The sequence below is a fragment of the Natrix helvetica genome (assembly GCF_964273705.1).
Source record: "Natrix helvetica genome assembly, chromosome: 3".
Lineage (NCBI taxonomy): Eukaryota > Metazoa > Chordata > Lepidosauria > Squamata > Natricidae > Natrix > Natrix helvetica.
This window is the reverse complement of record NC_138549.1, coordinates 175,905,092-175,923,104: the sequence shown is the minus strand read 5'-3', so window position 1 is coordinate 175,923,104 and position 18,013 is coordinate 175,905,092. Positions and strand designations below refer to the sequence as shown.

At 47.5% G+C, this 18,013-nt stretch overlaps 1 protein-coding gene across 1 annotated transcript in view; it reads right to left on the bottom strand.

Annotated features, from left to right (window-relative positions):
- Nucleotides 1-5,625: 5,625 nt before the first annotated feature.
- LOC309390061 (bactericidal permeability-increasing protein-like) overlaps nt 5,626-18,013 on the bottom strand; it is a 22,584-nt gene continuing 10,196 nt past the window's right edge. Inside the window, exons 7-16 of the mRNA XM_081949141.1 lie at nt 16,030-16,090; nt 15,854-15,945; nt 14,399-14,575; nt 13,594-13,653; nt 13,308-13,475; nt 12,009-12,097; nt 9,700-9,742; nt 7,921-7,981; nt 7,706-7,782; nt 5,626-6,311 (exon numbers count right to left, since the gene is read on the bottom strand). Of these exons, the coding sequence (XP_081805267.1) occupies nt 6,255-6,311; nt 7,706-7,782; nt 7,921-7,981; nt 9,700-9,742; nt 12,009-12,097; nt 13,308-13,475; nt 13,594-13,653; nt 14,399-14,575; nt 15,854-15,945; nt 16,030-16,090 (885 nt within the window). The 3' untranslated portion in view covers nt 5,626-6,254. The remainder of the gene's footprint in view (nt 6,312-7,705; nt 7,783-7,920; nt 7,982-9,699; nt 9,743-12,008; nt 12,098-13,307; nt 13,476-13,593; nt 13,654-14,398; nt 14,576-15,853; nt 15,946-16,029; nt 16,091-18,013) is intronic.

Below are 18,013 nucleotides of genomic sequence, written 5' to 3'. Positions count from 1 at the left end.
GCTGGGGCTGACACACACACACACACATACACACCAGGCAGCCACATCAAAGGACAGTGGTTTAACCTCTGCGCCCCACGGCTACGAAGAGACTTTGGAGCAGAATGGAAAACATTGCAGCCTCCAAGTGGTGGGAGAGAAATGGCTTTGGCCAGAAGGACTCAAAGCTTCAATAGAATAACAACAGCTGGAAGGGATCTTGGAGGTCTTCAAGTCCAACCCCCTGATCAATCAATCCATCAGAATAGAACTGGAAGGGACCTCGGAGGCCTTCTAGTCCAGCCTTCTGCTCAATCCATCAATCAGAATAGAGCTGGAAGGGACCTCGGAGGTCTTCTAGTCTAACCCTCTGCTTAATCAGTCAATCAATCACAATAGAACTGGAAGGCACCTTAGAGGTCTTCTAGTACAACCCCCTGCTCAATCAATCAATCGGAATAAAGCTGGAAGGAATCTTGGAGGTCTTCTAGTCCACTCCCTGCTCCATCAATCAATCAATCAATCCATCCATCAATCAGAATAGAACTGGAAAGGATCCTAGAGGTCTTCTAGTCCAACCCCCTGCTTAATCAGTCAATCACAATGTAACTGGAAGGCACCTTAGAGGTCTTCTAGTCTAACCCCCTACTTAAATCAGTCAATCAATCACAATAGAGCTGGAAGGGACCTTGGAGGTCTTCTAGTCCACCCCTCTAATCAATCCATCAATCAACATAAAGCTGGAAGGAACCTTAGAGATCTTCTAGTAGTTTAACCTCCTGCTCAATGACTGAATCAATCAATCAGCATAGAGCTGGAAGGGACCTTAGAGGTCTTCTAGTCCACCCCTCTGCTCCTCCTGTCCTTGAAGAGATGTAGACTTCAACTCCCAGGATTCCCTAGCCAGAATGTCAACAAGGACCATGCTGCCTGGAGAATTTGGGGAGCTGCCCACCCAGGTACAGGTTGCTCCAGCTAGGACCCTTCCGCCTCTCCCCACCCCAAGAGCCACAATATTGGCAATGACCCAGCAGCTATCCCATGCTGGCTGGGGAATTCTGGGAGTTGAAGTCCACGAGCCTTAAAGCTGCCAAGATTGGACACCACTCTACCTGGTGGGCTAGCTGTTCGCACCAGGGTCTCCCCCTAAACAATGGTAGCTCCACGGATTGCCTAGAGCCCAGAGAAGGATGCCAACAGTCGCCTTGCCTCGCCAGAGAGCCGGCTCCTTCCTGCTTCCCTGGCTCTCCTCCTTCTCCTCCTCCTCCTCCTCCACACCCCTCGCTTGGCAAAGGGGCTTGTGTTGCAAAGCCAAGAAAACAGCTCAGCGGGCATCAACCAGGGGGAGTCCAACAGGAGCCCTTTGTTCCTACCCCACCCTGGTGCTCAGGACTGCAGGCTGACATGAGCACATGGGGGGGGGGGTTTGCTCCCCATGGATCTGGGCCATCGGTGGCTGCGGGCAAAAGACCTGGGTTGGGAGATGGGGGGGAGGAAGGAGGAACAGCTGGGCCAGAGGGAATATGCCCTCTGATTGGAAGTGTCTTCCAGTGCAGAAGTGCCCAAACAGCAAATGGCAATCAATCCATCAGAATAGAGCTGGAAGGGATCTCGGAGGCCTTCTAGTCCAGCCCCCTGCTCAATCAATCAATCAGAATGGAGCTGGAAGGGACTTCAGAGGTTTTCTAGTCCAGCCCCCTGCTCAATCAATCAGAATAGAACTGGAAGGGACCTTGGAGGTCTTCTAGTCCAGCCCCCTGCTCAATCAATCAATCAAAATAGAGCTTGAAGGGACTCCAGAGGCCTTCTAGTCCAGCCCCCTGCTCAATCAATCAGAATAGAGCTTGAAGGGACCTTGGAGGTCTTGTAGTCCAGCCCCCTGCTCAATCAATCAATCAATCAATCAATCAGAATGGAGCTGGAAGGGACCTATGAGGTCTTCTAGTCCAGCCCCCTGCTCAATCAATCAATCAGAATACAGCTGGAAGGGACCTATGAGGTCTTCTAGTCCAGCCCCCTGCTCAATCAATCAATCAGAATACAGCTGGAAGGGACCTATGAGGTCTTCTAGTCCAGCCCCCTGCTCAATCCATCAATCAGAATACACACACTCAGTTTAATACTGGATGTTAAAGTCACAACCAAATTCTCCCTCCATCCTTTCCCCCTGCAGGAAACGTGGCATGTGGCCTCACCAAACGGAGCCCCCTCGCCCCCTTTCCCTCCCTGACATTGGCACGAAAACAAATTATGATTAATGTTTGCCACTTTCTTTCATTCCCTGCTCCACAATATTCCCATCTCCCTTCCTTCAAAAGAAAGTTCGATGCTGCAGAATCTGAATTTGCAAGGCGGGGGGGTTTCTAACCTTGTGCGGTTGAGCCTGGCGCTCTGGCAGGTTTGGGGGCTCCAGCAGGAAATCCAGGAAATGCCATTTTCTCCCACGGTTTGTTTGTGTTTGTTTGTTTGTTGTTTTCCCGACCTCTTTTTCTCCCCTTTTAATTTTCAGCTTGGAGCTAAGCAGGTGAAGGAGGAAGGAGCAGTGAAGTTTTTTGAGGGGGAAGAATCTGTTTGGTGGCATCCAAACATTCAGGGCAAGGAGGTCCTCGTTTTACAGCCATTTGTTTAGTAACTGTTCACAATGACGTCACTGAAAAAACTTATGATTGTTTTTCACACTTAGTAACCATTGCAGCATCCCCAGGGTCTCTATGTATGCCTCTGTCTCTCTCTTTCTCTCTCTCCCTCCCTCTGTCTGTCTATCTATCTATCATCTATTTATCTATCATCTATCTATCTATCTATCTATCTATCTATCTATCTATCTATCTATCTATCTATCTATCATCTATCTATCATCATCTATCTATCTATCTATCTATCTATCTATCTATCTATCTATCTATCTATCATCTACCTACCTACCTACCTATCTTTCTGCCTATATCTATCTTTTTTCTATTTCTATCTATTTCTATTTTTATCTATTTCTTTCTTTCTTTTTATGTTCTATCTATATCTGTCCTGTCTATAGCTATCTCTTTTCTATCTATCCATCTTGTCTGTGTCTATCTGTCTGTCTGTCTCCCTCTCTCATCTATCACTTATCATCTATCTGCAGCTATGTAACATCTATCAGTTTTCTCTATCTATACTGTTTCTATCTATTTATCTATCTATGTATCTGCTGTCTGTCTGTCTATCATCTCCCTCCCTTCTTCCCTCCCTCTCTCATCTGTCTGTCTGTGTCTGTCTGTCTGTCTGTCTGTCTATCTATCATCTATCTATCTATCTATCTATCTATCATCTATCTATCTATCTATCTATCTATCTATCTATCTATCTATCTATCTATCATCTCCCTCCCTCCCCCTCTTTCTGTCCTCTCTATCTCTCACACAGCTATCTATCTATCTATCTATCTATCTATCTATCTATCTATCTATCTATCTATCTATCTATCTATCTATCATCATCTATCATTTCCCTCCCTCCCTCCCTCCCTCCCTCTCTCATCTATCTATCTATCCATCCATCTATCTATCTTATCTATCATCATTTATCATCTACCATTTCCCTCCTTTCTTCCCTCCCTCTCTCATCTATCTATCTATCTATCTATCTATCTATCTATCTATCTATCTATCTATCTATCTATCTATCTATCATCTATCTCTATTATCTATCTATCTATCTATCTATCTATCTATCTATCATCTATCTATCTATCTATCTATCTATCTATCATCACCTCTCTCCCTCTTTCATCTAACACCTATCATCTATCTACACAATATCAAACATCTTTCATCATCTTATATCTATCTCTGCACCTAGGTAACATTATCAATTATCACATATCATCTATCTATCTTTTGTCTAGCTATCTGTCTAGCTAGCTTGTGTGTCTGTTCATCCATCTAGCCAGCTGTCTATCTATCTTTCTATAGTTCTACTATTATCTCCCTCCCTCCCTCTCTCTCTCTCTCTCTCTTTCTCATTTATATATTGCTCATGTCACTGTTTGGGGCAATTCTAGGTGGCTTACAGTATAATAAAAATAGAGAGAGAGTGTGATATTTTCACCCATTATCCCTTTTCTAGTAACTCTTTTTCTATTCCCGGGACTTCCCAAGATCAGCCAGGAGGCTTCCAACCCATTTTCCCATCACAGCAGCTCCCTGGTGGGTGAATGGGTGGGAGGGACTGGGAACTGGGGTTTCTGCATCCAGAAGAGAATGAGAGGCAGCCAAGGCCCCTTTTTAATTGGGGGCTGTTATAAATCAGGAAAGGGAATGAAATGCAAACGCCCAGCGGTCTCCGGTCCACGTTTAATCATCGTTCTTTGGTTACGACTTAATGGCGAGAAGAAAAGATTACCAGCCTGTCGCTGCCTTCGCCCTGAAGCCTCACAGCCTGTGATTATCGGGATGGGAAATGTGGATTTCCACTCTGCCTCCAGGAGGGCCTTTATCAGGGGAGGGGGCTTGTTTGGCTAATTATATTGTGTCAATAGAGAGCTCCTGTCTTCCTTATTACAGTAATTTCCTCCCCAGAATGGGCGAGCCTTTCTCCTCCGCCCCCCCTCCAACTTCTGCTCCTGATGCGGCTTCTGCCTCCCCAATTTTTCCATTAATTTGGGAAGGATGGGAAGATCTGCAGCAGTCCTGAGCCACGCTCACCGGCCGCTTGCGCCCTCTGGTGGCCCAATGGGGAACAACAGAGGCTCCCTGGGGACCCGGTTTTGCATAAAAGCTTTGAAGAAGAGGGTCTGGAACATACAAAGACACACACACAAACACACACACAACACACACAGAGAGACATACAAAAAACACACAAGTATACACACAGACACATACAAACGCACAGACATATACACACAAACAAAGACAGACATACACAATACACACGGACATAATCACAGACACATATAAATATACACACACATACACAACTCACACACAAACACACAAACATACACAACCACGGACACACACGCCCACGTTTTGCTGACCCTGTCCTTTGTATACCCCCTTGAATACTCCCAGTTTACACAGGAAGTCCTCCACTTACAACCGCAGCTGGGAGCAGAATTTCCACTCCTAAGGCAAGCGGTTGTTAAGCGAGTCACGTCCGATTTTGTGACCTGGTTGGGCAGGGCTGTGCAGTCGTTAAGCGCACTCCAACTTTCTTCATTGACTTTGCTTGTTGGAAGCCGACTGGCTGGGAAGGTCAAAAGGGGTCTTCAAGTGACACTCCCCCCCTCCCCCCCCCGGGACATTTTCAAACTGTCACAAGTCCATGCCAGTTGCCGAGCCTCTGAGGATGCTGCAATGGTCCTCAGGGGGTTGAGAACTGGTCATAAGTTCCCTTTTTTCCTGCGCTGTCGTCAATTCAAGCCGTCACTAAACGAATGGTTGTTAAGTCGAGGACTACCTGAACAGTGTCCTCCTTCATTAAAAGTGACGTTGTGGACTCAAAACGTTTTCAAATGCCACCGTGTGTGTTTGTGTTTGTGTTTGTGTGTGAGTTTATAACAAAAATTTGGGGGAAAAGCAGAGACAAACAGAAAGGCAGGGGGGCAAGGGACCCCCTCCTGCAGAACAACATTCCCTTCACAACACTTGATTGAGTTTTATTCTTTATTTCTTTCATTTATTACATTTATATGCCACCCCTCTTGGCCATCAGGCGACTCTGGGAGGCCTTGATTGCCATGAATTTTCTCTGCAGCCAAGAAACCGGGAGACTGGGAGTTCTAGACTTGTAATCATACAAGCAGGCTGGGTGACTTTGGGCCAATCACCAGGAGACGGTGAGTTCTAGTCCCGCCTTAGGCAGGAAAGTCATCTGGGTGACTTTGGGTCAATCACCAGGAGACGGTGAGTTCTAGTCCCGCCTTAGGCATGAAAGCCATCTGGGTGACGTTGGGCCAATCACCAGGAGACGGTGAGTTCTAGTCCCGCCTTAGCCAGGAAAGACAGACTTTGGGCCAGACGCTTTTTCTGAGCCCTAGGAAGGAGGCAGTGGCAAACCAAGAAAACTTGGCCCAGAAAAGCTGCAAGGACTTAATCAGCTGTCATTGAACAGAGGAAGAAGATGGCGAAAAAAAGATAATTTGGGGGTCTAATGTCCCAAACGGCCTGCAAGATTTCAGGGTCTCTTGCTTGCTGCCGCAGTTCAAGCGGGGACCCCCCCGTATTTCCCCTTTCTTCTTCCTTCCTTCTTCTTTGGCCCCGTGTCCGCTCATCCCGGGGGGGTGGGCTGGGGGGCTACAGAACGGAGTTTGGGAGGGAAACCTGCAGGTCCGTTTTTATCAGCATAAACCCCTGCGGAGAGGAAAAGAAAGAAAAAGAAGAAGGTGAAATTTAGGACCCTCCCTCTCCTTTTCTTGCAGGGGAGGGGTGAACTCTGCAGGGCATGGTCAAAAAAGTCAAAATGGCGGCCCCGATTGTGCCACGGGAGCCACACCCACTTTTAATGTGGCTTTGATTGCAGCCATTTTGACTTTTTTGACCGCCCCAGCAGCCGCATCCACTCAGGGACCTGATATCTTCTATATACCATTCCTTCTTAGGCAATTCATGTCCGATTTCTGGCAAATTTGTGGCCCATTGGCTACAGGTAGTCCTCAACTTACAAACGTTCATTTAGTGACCGTTTGAAGTTGCGATGGCATTTAAAAAAAGGACTATTTTTTTCTCCCTGATGACTCATGGGAACAAAATTTCTACTTTCGGCAACCGGTTCATATTTACGACGGTCGCAGCGTCCCTTTTTTGCGACCTTCAGACGAGCAAAGCCCATGGGGAAGGCAGATTCGTTTAACGACCATGTGGCTCACTTAATGACTGTGGTGATTCATTTAACGTGAGTGGCAAGAAATGTCGTAAAACGGGGCAAAGCTCAGGGAGCAACTGGACTCGATTATGGTCGTTAAGGCAAGGACTGCCTGTTTTTCTTAAAATCTTTACAGAGAAAGAAGGAAACTAGGAGAGGAGAAAATGTGGTCATAAGTCGAGGACTAAAGTACAGTGAAGTAAAGGACTACCTGTACAACGCACTCACTTAATGATGGCCATATTCACTTAAGAACTGCCAGAATTGCTTAATGACCACCACAAAAAATTTTTAAAAAAACTGGGTGTGGTCACAGGGTAACCTCTTTAACAACCGGCACAACTTATGACCGTAATTCTAAGGTCCATTACAGTCATAAGTCGAGGGCTACACGTAATATGAATATTATTGCAATATCATAGGAACCGTACAGATAATCTGCGAATTGCAACCACAACCACAAAATTTCCGTCCCTCAGTGAAACAAGTGGTGTGAGTTTTGCCCTGTTTTACGACCTTCCTTTCCACTGTTGTTAAGTGAATTGCTGCAGATGTTAAGTTAGTAATATTGTTGTTGAGTGAATCTAGCTTCCCCATGACTGGTCAGAAGGTCGCAAAAGGGGGATCAACTCAGGACAATGAAACCGTCATAAGTATGAGTCAGTTGCCAAGCCTCTGAATTTCGATCACGTGACTGCGGGGAGGCTGCAACGGTCGTAAGTGTGAAAAAGGGCCCTAAATCCTTTTTTTCAGTCTGTTGGGACTTTGAACGGTCACTAAATGGACCATCCTAACTTGAGGATTTCCCAATATCGGACTTCCTAGACCAGGATAGAGACAGAAGCATAACGAGAAGCCTCCGAATAGGAAAAGGGGTACCCACCTCGTGCATGGAGACTTCAGGACCCATAAGGCTGGCCGTGTAGAAGTTGGGAAGGGGTGTCCCTGCTCGGAGCTTTCCTAAAGAAAGAGGAGGAAGGAGGGGAGGCTAAGAGGAGAAAATGGCCTCCAGGAAGCCACCGCTCCCATCAACAGCTGTGGGCTAGTTGGGGGGGAGACCCCCCCTTGGGGAAGGGGAAGATGGGCCTCTGGACTCACTGTTAAGTCCGACTAATGCCACATGCCCAGCTATCTTCAGAAGGCTCTCCAGATGGGACACCTGTACAAGAAAATAAATACTTCAGAATTATGAAATTATGAATTATTTCAATCAGAATTGAGCTAGAAGGGACCTTGGAGGTCTTCTAGTCCAACCCCTTGCTCAATCAATCAATCAATCAATCAATCAGAATTGAGCTGGAAGGGACTTTGGTGGTCTTCTAGTCCAACCCCTTGCTCAATCAATCAATCAATCAATCAATCAATCAATCAGAATTGAGCTGGAAGGGACTTTGGTGGTCTTCTAGTCCAACCCCTTGCTCAATCAATCAATCAATCAATCAGAATTGAGCTGGAAGGGACCTTGGAGGGTTTCTAGTCTGACCCCACAGCTCTAATTATGAATTTTGAATCAATTGTGGTCATAACCCGAGGACTACAGGTACAAACTCAATTGAGCCCAACATTTCCGTTGTCACATTTGTGAAGTGAATTTTTGCCCCATTTTACAACCTTTCCTGCCACCAGTGTTACGCGGACCCCTGCCGTTGTTAAATGAGTAACACGGTTGTTAAGCCAATCCGGCTTCCCAGATTGACTTTGCTTGTCCGAAATTCTGTAGAAGGGGATCGCGTGACCCTGGGACGCGGTGACCGTCATAAAGACGAGCCAGTGGCCAAGCGTCTTGCGATCACGTGAGCATGGGGCAAGGCAGCGTGTAAAAAACGCTCCCTTTTTTTCAGCACTGTGGTAACGGTCACTAAATGAACCCTGGTAAGTCAAGGGCTTCATTTGCTTCCCCAGAGTGGCCCAAATGGTTGCAAAAGGAAGCATGTCTCAGTTAGCAACCACCTGGCTTGGCAATGGAAATCCTAATTCCTAATAAGGCTCCATAATAATTAAGGATGTATAATTATATAAATTTAATGATGAGAATAGCTGGGAAGTGTAACCAGGTCTACATCTCGGCCAAAATGAGGGTGTGTGTGTGTGTGTGTGTGTGTGTGTGTGTGTGTGTGTGTTAAAAGCACAGTTACTATATATGTATACTTTTTTGTTCCTCCTCCTTTAAAAAGGAGGAGGAAGATACATGTCAAAACTAAATATGTACGTTGAAAAGGAATTATAAATACCATCAACATAAAATGGAGCTCGCTCAGAGGCTGAAATACACCAAGTAAATGAGAGGAAGAGTGGGAAGTAGAGGAGAGAGGGAAGGGAAGAAGAGAGGGATAGGAGAGTGGGTGGGGGGGAAGAGGAGGAGAGAAAGAAAGGGGGAAGAGGAGGAGGAGAGAGGAAGGTGAAGTTGAGAAGAGAAGGAAGACAGAGGGAAGAAGCAGGTAGGGAGGAGGAAAATATAGGGAAATAGAAGGGAGAGGACAAGCAGGAGAGAAAGAAGGAGTGGAAAGGGGAGAGAGGAGAAGGAGAGAGGAGGGAGAAGTAGAGAAGAGAGTGATGACAAAGGGAAGAAAGGAGGTAGGGAGGAGAGAGGGAGAAGAAAGTGATGGATAAGGTACAAATAGGATGTATGGAGAGCAGAAGAGCCAATAATTGGTTTTGGGGAGTTGATGGCAAGACGAATTGATGTAAACGTTTAACAATGCAACACGATGTTGGCTATGTAATAGTATCCATGGGGTTATATGTTATGCAAATGAAAAAAATAAAATAAAGCCTTCTATATAACTAATATGAGCGAAATAATACGTTGAGGACTGCCTGCATTTAAGAAGGTCCCAAATGGATGGAGTGAAGTTTTCTCCTCTTTGAGACACTCACCGGGATCTCGCCAATCCTGGACCACTCCTGGGACAAGCGCAAACTGTGGGGGCACACAAAACAGTCTTCATCAGGGGGGGGGTGTCTTTTGGTATTCTCAAGACAGACCCCCACCCACCCACCCCCACCACCAACCCACGGCCTCTGCCCCAAATTTTTCTTCTTTGTAAAAAGTTTTTTTAATTTTCCCTTTCAAATGCATTCTTAGATATACGTTCTTATCATTGTTATTTAATGTATATCAATTCATATCATTTTTCGGCCCATATATTTACATTTCGATATCTTCTTATTTCCCCTCTCCCCCTATATCAGGGGTGTTCTGCTGGCTGGGGAATTCTGGGAGTTGAAGTCCACAAGTCTTAAAGTTCCCAAGTTTGGACACCCCTGCCCTATATTAATCATGTGTCGTCTGAGATACTTATTTCATCTTTTGTTCCTTTTTCTTTCTGTTTATACCTTTTTTCAAACCACTCGTAAAATCGCCCCCATGTCCTGTAAGTATACTGATTCCTCTTTGTCCTTTATTCTCAATGTCAACCTGTTCATTTCTACACAATCTAATATATCTTCTTTATTACTTCCCATTCCGAGGGGATTTTGTCTGCTTTCCAATTTTGTGCCAATACAATTCTGGCTGCTCTTATTATTTGTACAATCAAATATGAATCTTCTTTACTGTATTTCTCTGGTAGAATACCCCATAAAAATATCTCTGGCTTAAACTCTATGGGTTGAGGTATCATTTTCTCTAACCATGTTTGTATTTTAACCCAATAGCTTTTTGCACATCCACCACATATGACAGTACGTTCCTGGCAATTGGTGACATTTCCAACATTTTAAGCTGATTTATCCTTAAACATTTTTGCTAAATCTTTTTGAACGGAATGAGCCTGGGATTCCCACGGAGGACCGAGGCCAAGAGAGAGGGAGAACGGCTGCAGGATTTGGGTTGGGCCAGTCTAGAAAAAAGAAGGACCAGGGTGGGGACATTGATAGCATCTTCCAGTATTTGAAGAGCTGCCCCAAAGAAGAGGGAGTCAAGCTATTCTCCAAAGCACCCGAAGGCAGGACAAGAAGCAACGGATGGAAACTAATCAAGGAGAGAAGCAACTTAGAACTAAGGAGTAACTTCCCAATAATGAGAACAATTAACCAGGGGAACTGCTCGCCACCAGAGGTTGTGGGTGCTTCATCCCTGGAGGTTTTTAAGAAGAGATTGGAGAATCATTTGTCTGGAATGGTCTGGGGTTTGCTGCCTGAGCAAGGGGTTGGGCTAGAAGACCTCCAAGGTCCCTTCCAACTCTAGTATTGGTCTATGAAAGAACTAACCTACCGTAGGATCAAGGAGAAATTTCCCGACAGTGAGAACAATTAACCAGTGGAACTGCTTGCCACAGGAAGTTGTGCGTGCTCCATCCCTGGAGGTTTTTGAAAAGGGATTGGACAGCCCTTGGTCTAGAATCGTATATAGACTTTGTGCCTAGGAAGGGGGCTGGACTAGAAGACCTCCAACATCCCCTCCAACTGTTTATTCTATTCTATTCTAATTTATTCCATTCCATATTTTTTCTTTTCTTTTTTCTTTTTTCTTCTTTTCTCTTCTCTTCTAGTCTAATATATTGTATTCTAATTCATTCCATTCCATATTTTCTTTTCTTTTCTTTTCTTTTCTCTTCATTATTTCAAATTAGTTTTAATTTAATTTAATTCTCTCATCTCTGGCCTGCAGCCCAATTTTTATATACAGTGAGTCCTCAACCTACGACCACAATTGAGCCCAGAATTTCTGTTGCTAAGCAGGACTGCTGCTCAGTGTGTTTTGCCCCATTTTACGACCTTCCTTGCCACTGTTGTTACGTAAATCTGGCTTCTGAATTGACTTTGCTTGTCAGAAGGTCGCAAAGCAGGATTACATATGACCCGGGGACTCTGCGGCCATCATAAACATGAACTATTTGCCAAGCTTCTGAATGTTGACCCCTCGTCCAGACACTACAACGGTCGTAAGCAGGAAAAATGGCCCTAAGCCACTTTTCCAGTGTTGCCGTAACTTCAAATGGTCACTAGATGAACCGTTGTAAGTCGAGGACTTTATGTATCTGCCGGACATCAGTATCTTAATTTTCATAAGGGGATTGTGGGATGCTGCAACAGTTTTTAAGTGTGTGAGGACTGGTTGTAAGTCACTGCCCTCGTAACGTATCTGCTCAATGGATGGCCGTAAGTCGAGGACTGCCTGCAAACAGGAGCAATGCTCGGGGAAGACAGAAGGGGAAGGGGAGCAAGAAGAGGGGGAGCCTCACCCTTTGAGGGCCACCGAGCCCCCAACCTTGGCAAAGGAGCTGCCCAAACAGCCGGCTTCCAGAAAGATCTGTCCCGTGAGGTTGCACTCCTAGGAGTAAGCAAGAACAACGTACGTCAGGTGCAGAAGAGGCTGGAGTGCCTACTCCCCTGTGGCCCCCAAGGAGGAGGTGGAGGAGCAGGCCTTGGCCTGGGGGTCTTCTTGACTCCCAAGTAGGGGTCTCAGGAAGACTTTCTGGAAATAGTCTGAAGTGCATGGGATTGAGTAAGACCGTCTTATTTACATGCGTGTTAGATGCATATTCACTGGTCTATCTGTGTTGGCAATCCCCTTCCTCCTTTTTCATCCTCCTCTTCCTTCCTTCTTTTCTCCAGCTCCTTCCTCTGCTTTTCCCCCTCCTTCATTCTCCTCCTCTTCCTCCTCCTCTTCCCTTCCTCCTATTCCTTTGTCCTCCTCCACCTCTCTTCTTTCCCTTCTCTTCCTCCACCATCTTCCTCTTCCTTCCTCCTCCTTCTTCCTCCTATCTTCCCCATATTTCCTTCCCCTCCTCTTCTCTTACTCTTCTCTTCCTCCTTCTACTGTCTTCCTTCCTCCTCCTCCTTCCTCTTCTTCAGCCTCTTCTTCCTCCTCCTGTCTCCTAGTTCCTGTTCCTTCTCTTTTCTTTTCTCTTCTCCTCTCCACTCCACTCTTCCTCCTCTCTTATTTCCTCTTCTACATCTTTTCTTCCTTCATTCTTTCCTTTCCCCCCTCCATATTTCCTCCTTCTCCTCTTCCTCTTCTCTTCTTCCTCCTCCCATCTCCTATTTCCTCCTCCTTCCTCTTCCTTCCTCTTCCTTCCTCCTTCTTCCTCCTCTTCCCACTCCTGCTATCTCCCAGTTCCTCCTCCACCTCTTCTCTTCTCCTCTCCTCTCTCCTCTCCTCTCCTCTCTTCTCTTCCTCCTCTCTCTTATTTCATCTTCTACCTCTTATTTCCCCCTCCACCACTTCTCTTCCTCCTCCTCCTTTCCTCCTCTTTCTTCCTCCTCTTCCTCCTCCTGCTGTCACCCAGTTCCTCCTCCACATCTTCTCTCCTCTTCTCTTCCTCCTTTGTCTTATTTCCTCTTCCTGTTTCCTCCATTCCCCTCTTCTTTTCCTCTTCTCTTCCTCCTTTGTCTTATTTCCTCTTCCTGTTTCCTGCATTCCCCTCTTCTCTTCCTCCTTTCTCTCCCCCTCCACCTCCCTTTCTCCTCATCTCAGAGGCCTTCCCGCCAGGCTCCCTCTGTCCAACCGGACCCCTTTCCCTGCCCCTATAAATGCTTACAACGCAAAGGGTGAAGACGGGCACCAGGGTGCTGTTGGGCAGGACCACAAAGGCCTCCGCCTGGCCCTGGATGGTGGCATCCAGACCCCCGGGGTGGAAGTGCAGCTTCGGTGCCTTCTGGGCCGCCAGGTGGACCTCCATGGGCATCTTTGGAAACTGCCTCTTCAGCTGGGGAGGGAGAAGAGTGGAGGCTGAAGGTCCACCCAAGATCCCCCCCCTCCATCCCCAGCAAACCCCCCCCCCCATCAGCCCCCTAGCCCCGCCTGATTCCCCAAACCATTCTCACCTCGGGTAAAAAGGCTCCGATGTGTTGGGTATTCAAGCGAAACGGGACCCTTTTGGGTATCTGAAAGGAGAACGGGTTTGCTTCGAATATAGGCAACCAGAGTTGGAAGGGACCTTAGAGGTCGTCTACTCCAACCCCCTGCTCAAGCAGGAGAGCCTACACCATTTCGGACAAACGGCTCCCCAATCTCCTTCTCCCCCCTCCTCCTTCCCCTTTGTCTTCTCTTCCTCTTTTTCTTCTTCCTCTCCATTTCCTCTTCCTTCTCCACCCTCCTCCTCCTTCCTCCTTCCCCTTTCTCTTCTCTTCCCCTCCACTTCCTCCTCCTCTTCCTTCTCCCCCTCCTCCTTCCTCTTCCTCCTTCCCCTTTCTCTGCTCTTCCTCCTTCCTCTCCACTTCCTCCTCCTTCTCCCCCTCCTCCTTCCTACTCCTTCCCCTTTCTCTTCTCTTCCTCCTCCTCCTCTTCCTCTCCACTTCCTCCTTCTCCCCCTCCTCCTTCCTCTTCCTCCTCCTTCCCCTTTCTCTTCTCTTCCTCCTCCTCCCCCTCCTCCTTCCTCCCCCTCCTCCTTCCCCTTTCTCTTCTCTTCCTCCTCCTACTCTTCCTCTCCACTTCCTCTTCCTCCTTCCCCTTTTTCTTCTCTTCCTCCTTCCTCTCCACTTCCTCCTCCTTCCCCTTTCTCTTCTCTTTCTTCTCCTCCTCTTCCTCTCCATTTCCTCCTCCTCTTCCTTCTCCCCCCTCCTCCTTCCTCCTCCCCCTTGAAGGAGAAAGGTCTCCTCCAAGCTGGGATAATCCCTGGAGGATCCTTACCCTCTTGTCGGTGTATTTCACCTGTAACCTGTTTCCAGTGAAATACACAAAGGCTGCAGAGTTGACCAAAACATCAGAGATCCCGATTACAGCCATGGAGGGCGACCGGTTGGGTAGGATGATGGGGGTGGGCACGAGGGGGCTTCTTTGGCGCTGTCTCACCGAGAAGAATTCCCCCTGAAAGACAAGAGGAGAAACGGTAAAGTCGTTCCTTTCTCTTCCAACTGGTGGAAAGCTAAGTTCCATGGGTGACATTCTCCATAGGAAGGGCCTAACCGTTGACATCTGAAGTGGTAAAAGAGGAGGTTGAGGAGGAGGAGGAGGAGAAAGAGAATGAGAAGGAGGAGGAGGAGGAGGAGGAGGAGGAGGAGAAAAAAGAGGAGAAGAAAAAGGAGGAGGAGAGGAGAAGAAAAAGGAGGAGGAGGAGGAGGAGGAGGAGGAGGAGGAGGAGGAGGAGGAGGAGGAGGAGAACTGTGGGCATCTTGGTTCTCTCTGAGCTTGGCTGTTTTCTTCCAGATGTTTCATGACCCAACTAGGGAACGTCAATGCTAGAAGGAAAGAATGAAAAAGAATGAGAAGGAGGAGGAGGAGGAGAAGAAGAAAAAAGAGGAGAAGAAAAAGGAGGAGGGGAGGAGAAGAAAAAGGAGGAGGAGGAGAAGAAGGAGGAGGAGGAGAAGAACTGTGGGGATCTTGGTGCTATCTGAGCTTGGCTGTTTTCTTCCAGATGTTTCATGACTCAACTAGGGAACAACGTCAATGCTAGAAGGAAAGAATGAAAAAGAATGAGAAGGAGGAGGAGGAGGAGAAGAAGAAAAAAGAGGAGAAGAAAAAGGAGGAGGGGAGGAGAAGAAAAAGGAGGAGGAGGAGAAGAAGGAGGAGGAGGAGAAGAACTGTGGGGATCTTGGTGCTATCTGAGCTTGGCTGTTTTCTTCCAGATGTTTCATGACCCAACTAGGGAACAACGTCAATGCTAGAAGGAAAGAATGAAAAAGAATGAGAAGGAGGAGGAGGAGGAGGAGGAGGAGGAGGAGGAGGAGGAGGAGGAGAAAAAAGAGGAGAAGAAAAAGGAGGAGAAGAAAAAGGAAGAGGAGGAGGAGGAGAAGAACTGTGGGGATCTTGGTTCTCTCTGAGCTTGGCTTTTTTCTTCCAGATGTTTCATGACCCAACTAGGGAACAATGTCAATGCTAGAAGGAAGGGGGTTTGGAGAGGAGAAGAGGAAGAGGAGGAAGAGGAGGAGGAGGGAGAGAGAGGAGGGGAAGAATATCATGTTCCCCCTAGTCCTTTTTTTCTCTACACTGGCCAAACCCAAATCCTGCAACTGTTCTTCCTATGTTTTAGCCTCCAGGCCTTTAATCGTCTTCGTTGCTCTTCTCTGCACTCTAGAATTTAAAAAATAACCGGGGGATCACAGATCAATTGAGACCACCTTGAATGCTGTGTCCGTCTGCCATTACCTGGAAGTCCAGATTACATTCATCCTCTGTGATCTCTGGTTTGCCCACCAAGGAGTAGTTGAACCCTCCTACGGCGTCGATCTCGGCCCAGACTAGGGAAGAAGAAGAGAAAGCAACTTTCAAGATCTGTTGGAGGGGAAGCTGGGTTTGAACTGGATGGTGGTAGGCGTACTCACACTTTGTGTTTCTCAAATCGTATGAAAAATGGTCAACGGATTTCTTGACCTCTGCGCACACCTGGAAAAGAAGGAAAACCTGTTCAGAAGAAGAAGAAGAAGAAGAAGAAGAAGAAGAAGAAGAAGAAGAAGAAGAAGAAGAAGAGGAGGAGGAGGAGGAGGAGGAGGAGGAGGAGGAGGAGGAGGAGGAGGAGGAGGAGGGGGGAGGGGGAGGAGGAGGAGGAGGAGGAAGAAGAAGAAGAAGAAGAAGAAGAAGAGGAGGAGGAGGAGGAGGAGGGGGGGGAGGAGGAGGAGGAGGAGGAGGAAGAAGAAGAAGAAGAAGAAGAAGAAGAAGAAGAAGAGGAAGAAGAAGAAAAAGAGGCCAGCATAGAAAAGCTTTTTCAGTTCTCCAGTGTCAGTCCTGCCCCAACTTGGTCCTTTAAGCAGAAAAGACCCTCGACTCCATTCATAGTGAAAGGTATGCTTTACGAAAGGTCAAATGGATAGCAAAGCCAGAACTGAAATTCACGCTCCCAAATTTTCCCAGATAACTTTCCTCCCCTTAGTCCCTTCCCATGGCTGGTTTCCCTTTGTCCAATCATATAAAATGTTTTGGGAACGGTCTCTTCGACTGTAAATGGGGCGGTGCTTTCCTTGAGCCTCCGGGAGGGTGAGAACGATCTCCCCTGGGCACCGGAGGCCCAAAACGCGCCCATTTCTGGACTTCCGGTATTTCCGGGAGGCTCATTTTTCGCCCTCACAGAGCCTCCGCATGGGCCCTGCGCTTAGTTGGCATCCAAAACGGACTGCGTGGAGATTCTTGGGAGGAGTGGGGAGGGGTGGGCGAGGCCAGCCAGTCCTTGTAACTACCAATTTGGCAAACCAGATTAAAATTAACATCCGGTTCTCCCGAACTGGCTGAATCCCACCCATTGTGTCTCTAGAAGGGACCATGAGCAGTAAATTTCCCCCCCTCCCATCCAGCTCCCTTCCCCCAAAGTTTATGGCAGGCTGGCAGCAAATGAATGTGAAGGGCAGGTGTGAAATGCCAGCTCTGACATCTGGCCTCTGGTGTCCCCCAGAAACGTCGGGAGTTGACTCCTAAACCCCCAACCCCTCAATTATCACCCGGTAACCTATACAGGTGGGTCCTCGACTTAAGACCACAACGGAGCCTCGAATTTCCATCACTAAGCAAGACAGTTGTTGCGTGAGTTTTGCTCCGTTTTGCCCCCTTTTCCTGCCACCGCGGTGAAGCGACCCACTGCCGTCCTTAAGTGAGCCACACGGTTGTTAAGTGAAACACGCTTCCCCGTTGACTTTGCTGGTTGGAAATTCACCAAAGAGGATCGTGTGACACCCCCCTGGGACACTGCGACCGTTGTAAATATGAGTCAATAGCCAAGTGTACCGAATCTTGATGCTATGACAGTCGTAAGCGTCAAAAGCCATCAGTTGTTGACCGTTGTAAGTTCGAACAGTCACTCAATGTAGAGTTGAGAAGTCGAACAAAGTTTGTAGGTCGCAACCTCGCCTCAGGATCACCTTTTTTGGTATCATGCTCTTTTTCTTCATCCTGGCCTACACTACAGGGAGGACAAAGTGCCCTTCGGACTATCTTTGGACTCAAAAAAAGCAGTGTGCAAACTGGACAGGTGAACAGGTAGGGCGAGGACGATGGATGGACCATTTCTAGAGTCGCTACCCATCTGTTTGGCACCTTACCTGCTCACCCGCCTTCTGCCACCGGACAGGTGAGCCCTTTGATTGACATTGGAGCCCTCCCTCCCACCTGCACCTGCCCATTTTCTGCGTAAAGAGGCAGGAGGGGCTGGGAAAATATCGACCAACACCTGTTGCCTTCCACCTGGCTGGGGCAGGGAGGGAAGCGACGGAGGGCCCCCCCCCTTCCCATTCAGAGAAAGGACCTTGGAAAAATAATCTCGGCATGAACCAGCGGGAAGATAAATTGGGCTCTCTAATGAAAGACAATCTGTTTGTTGAA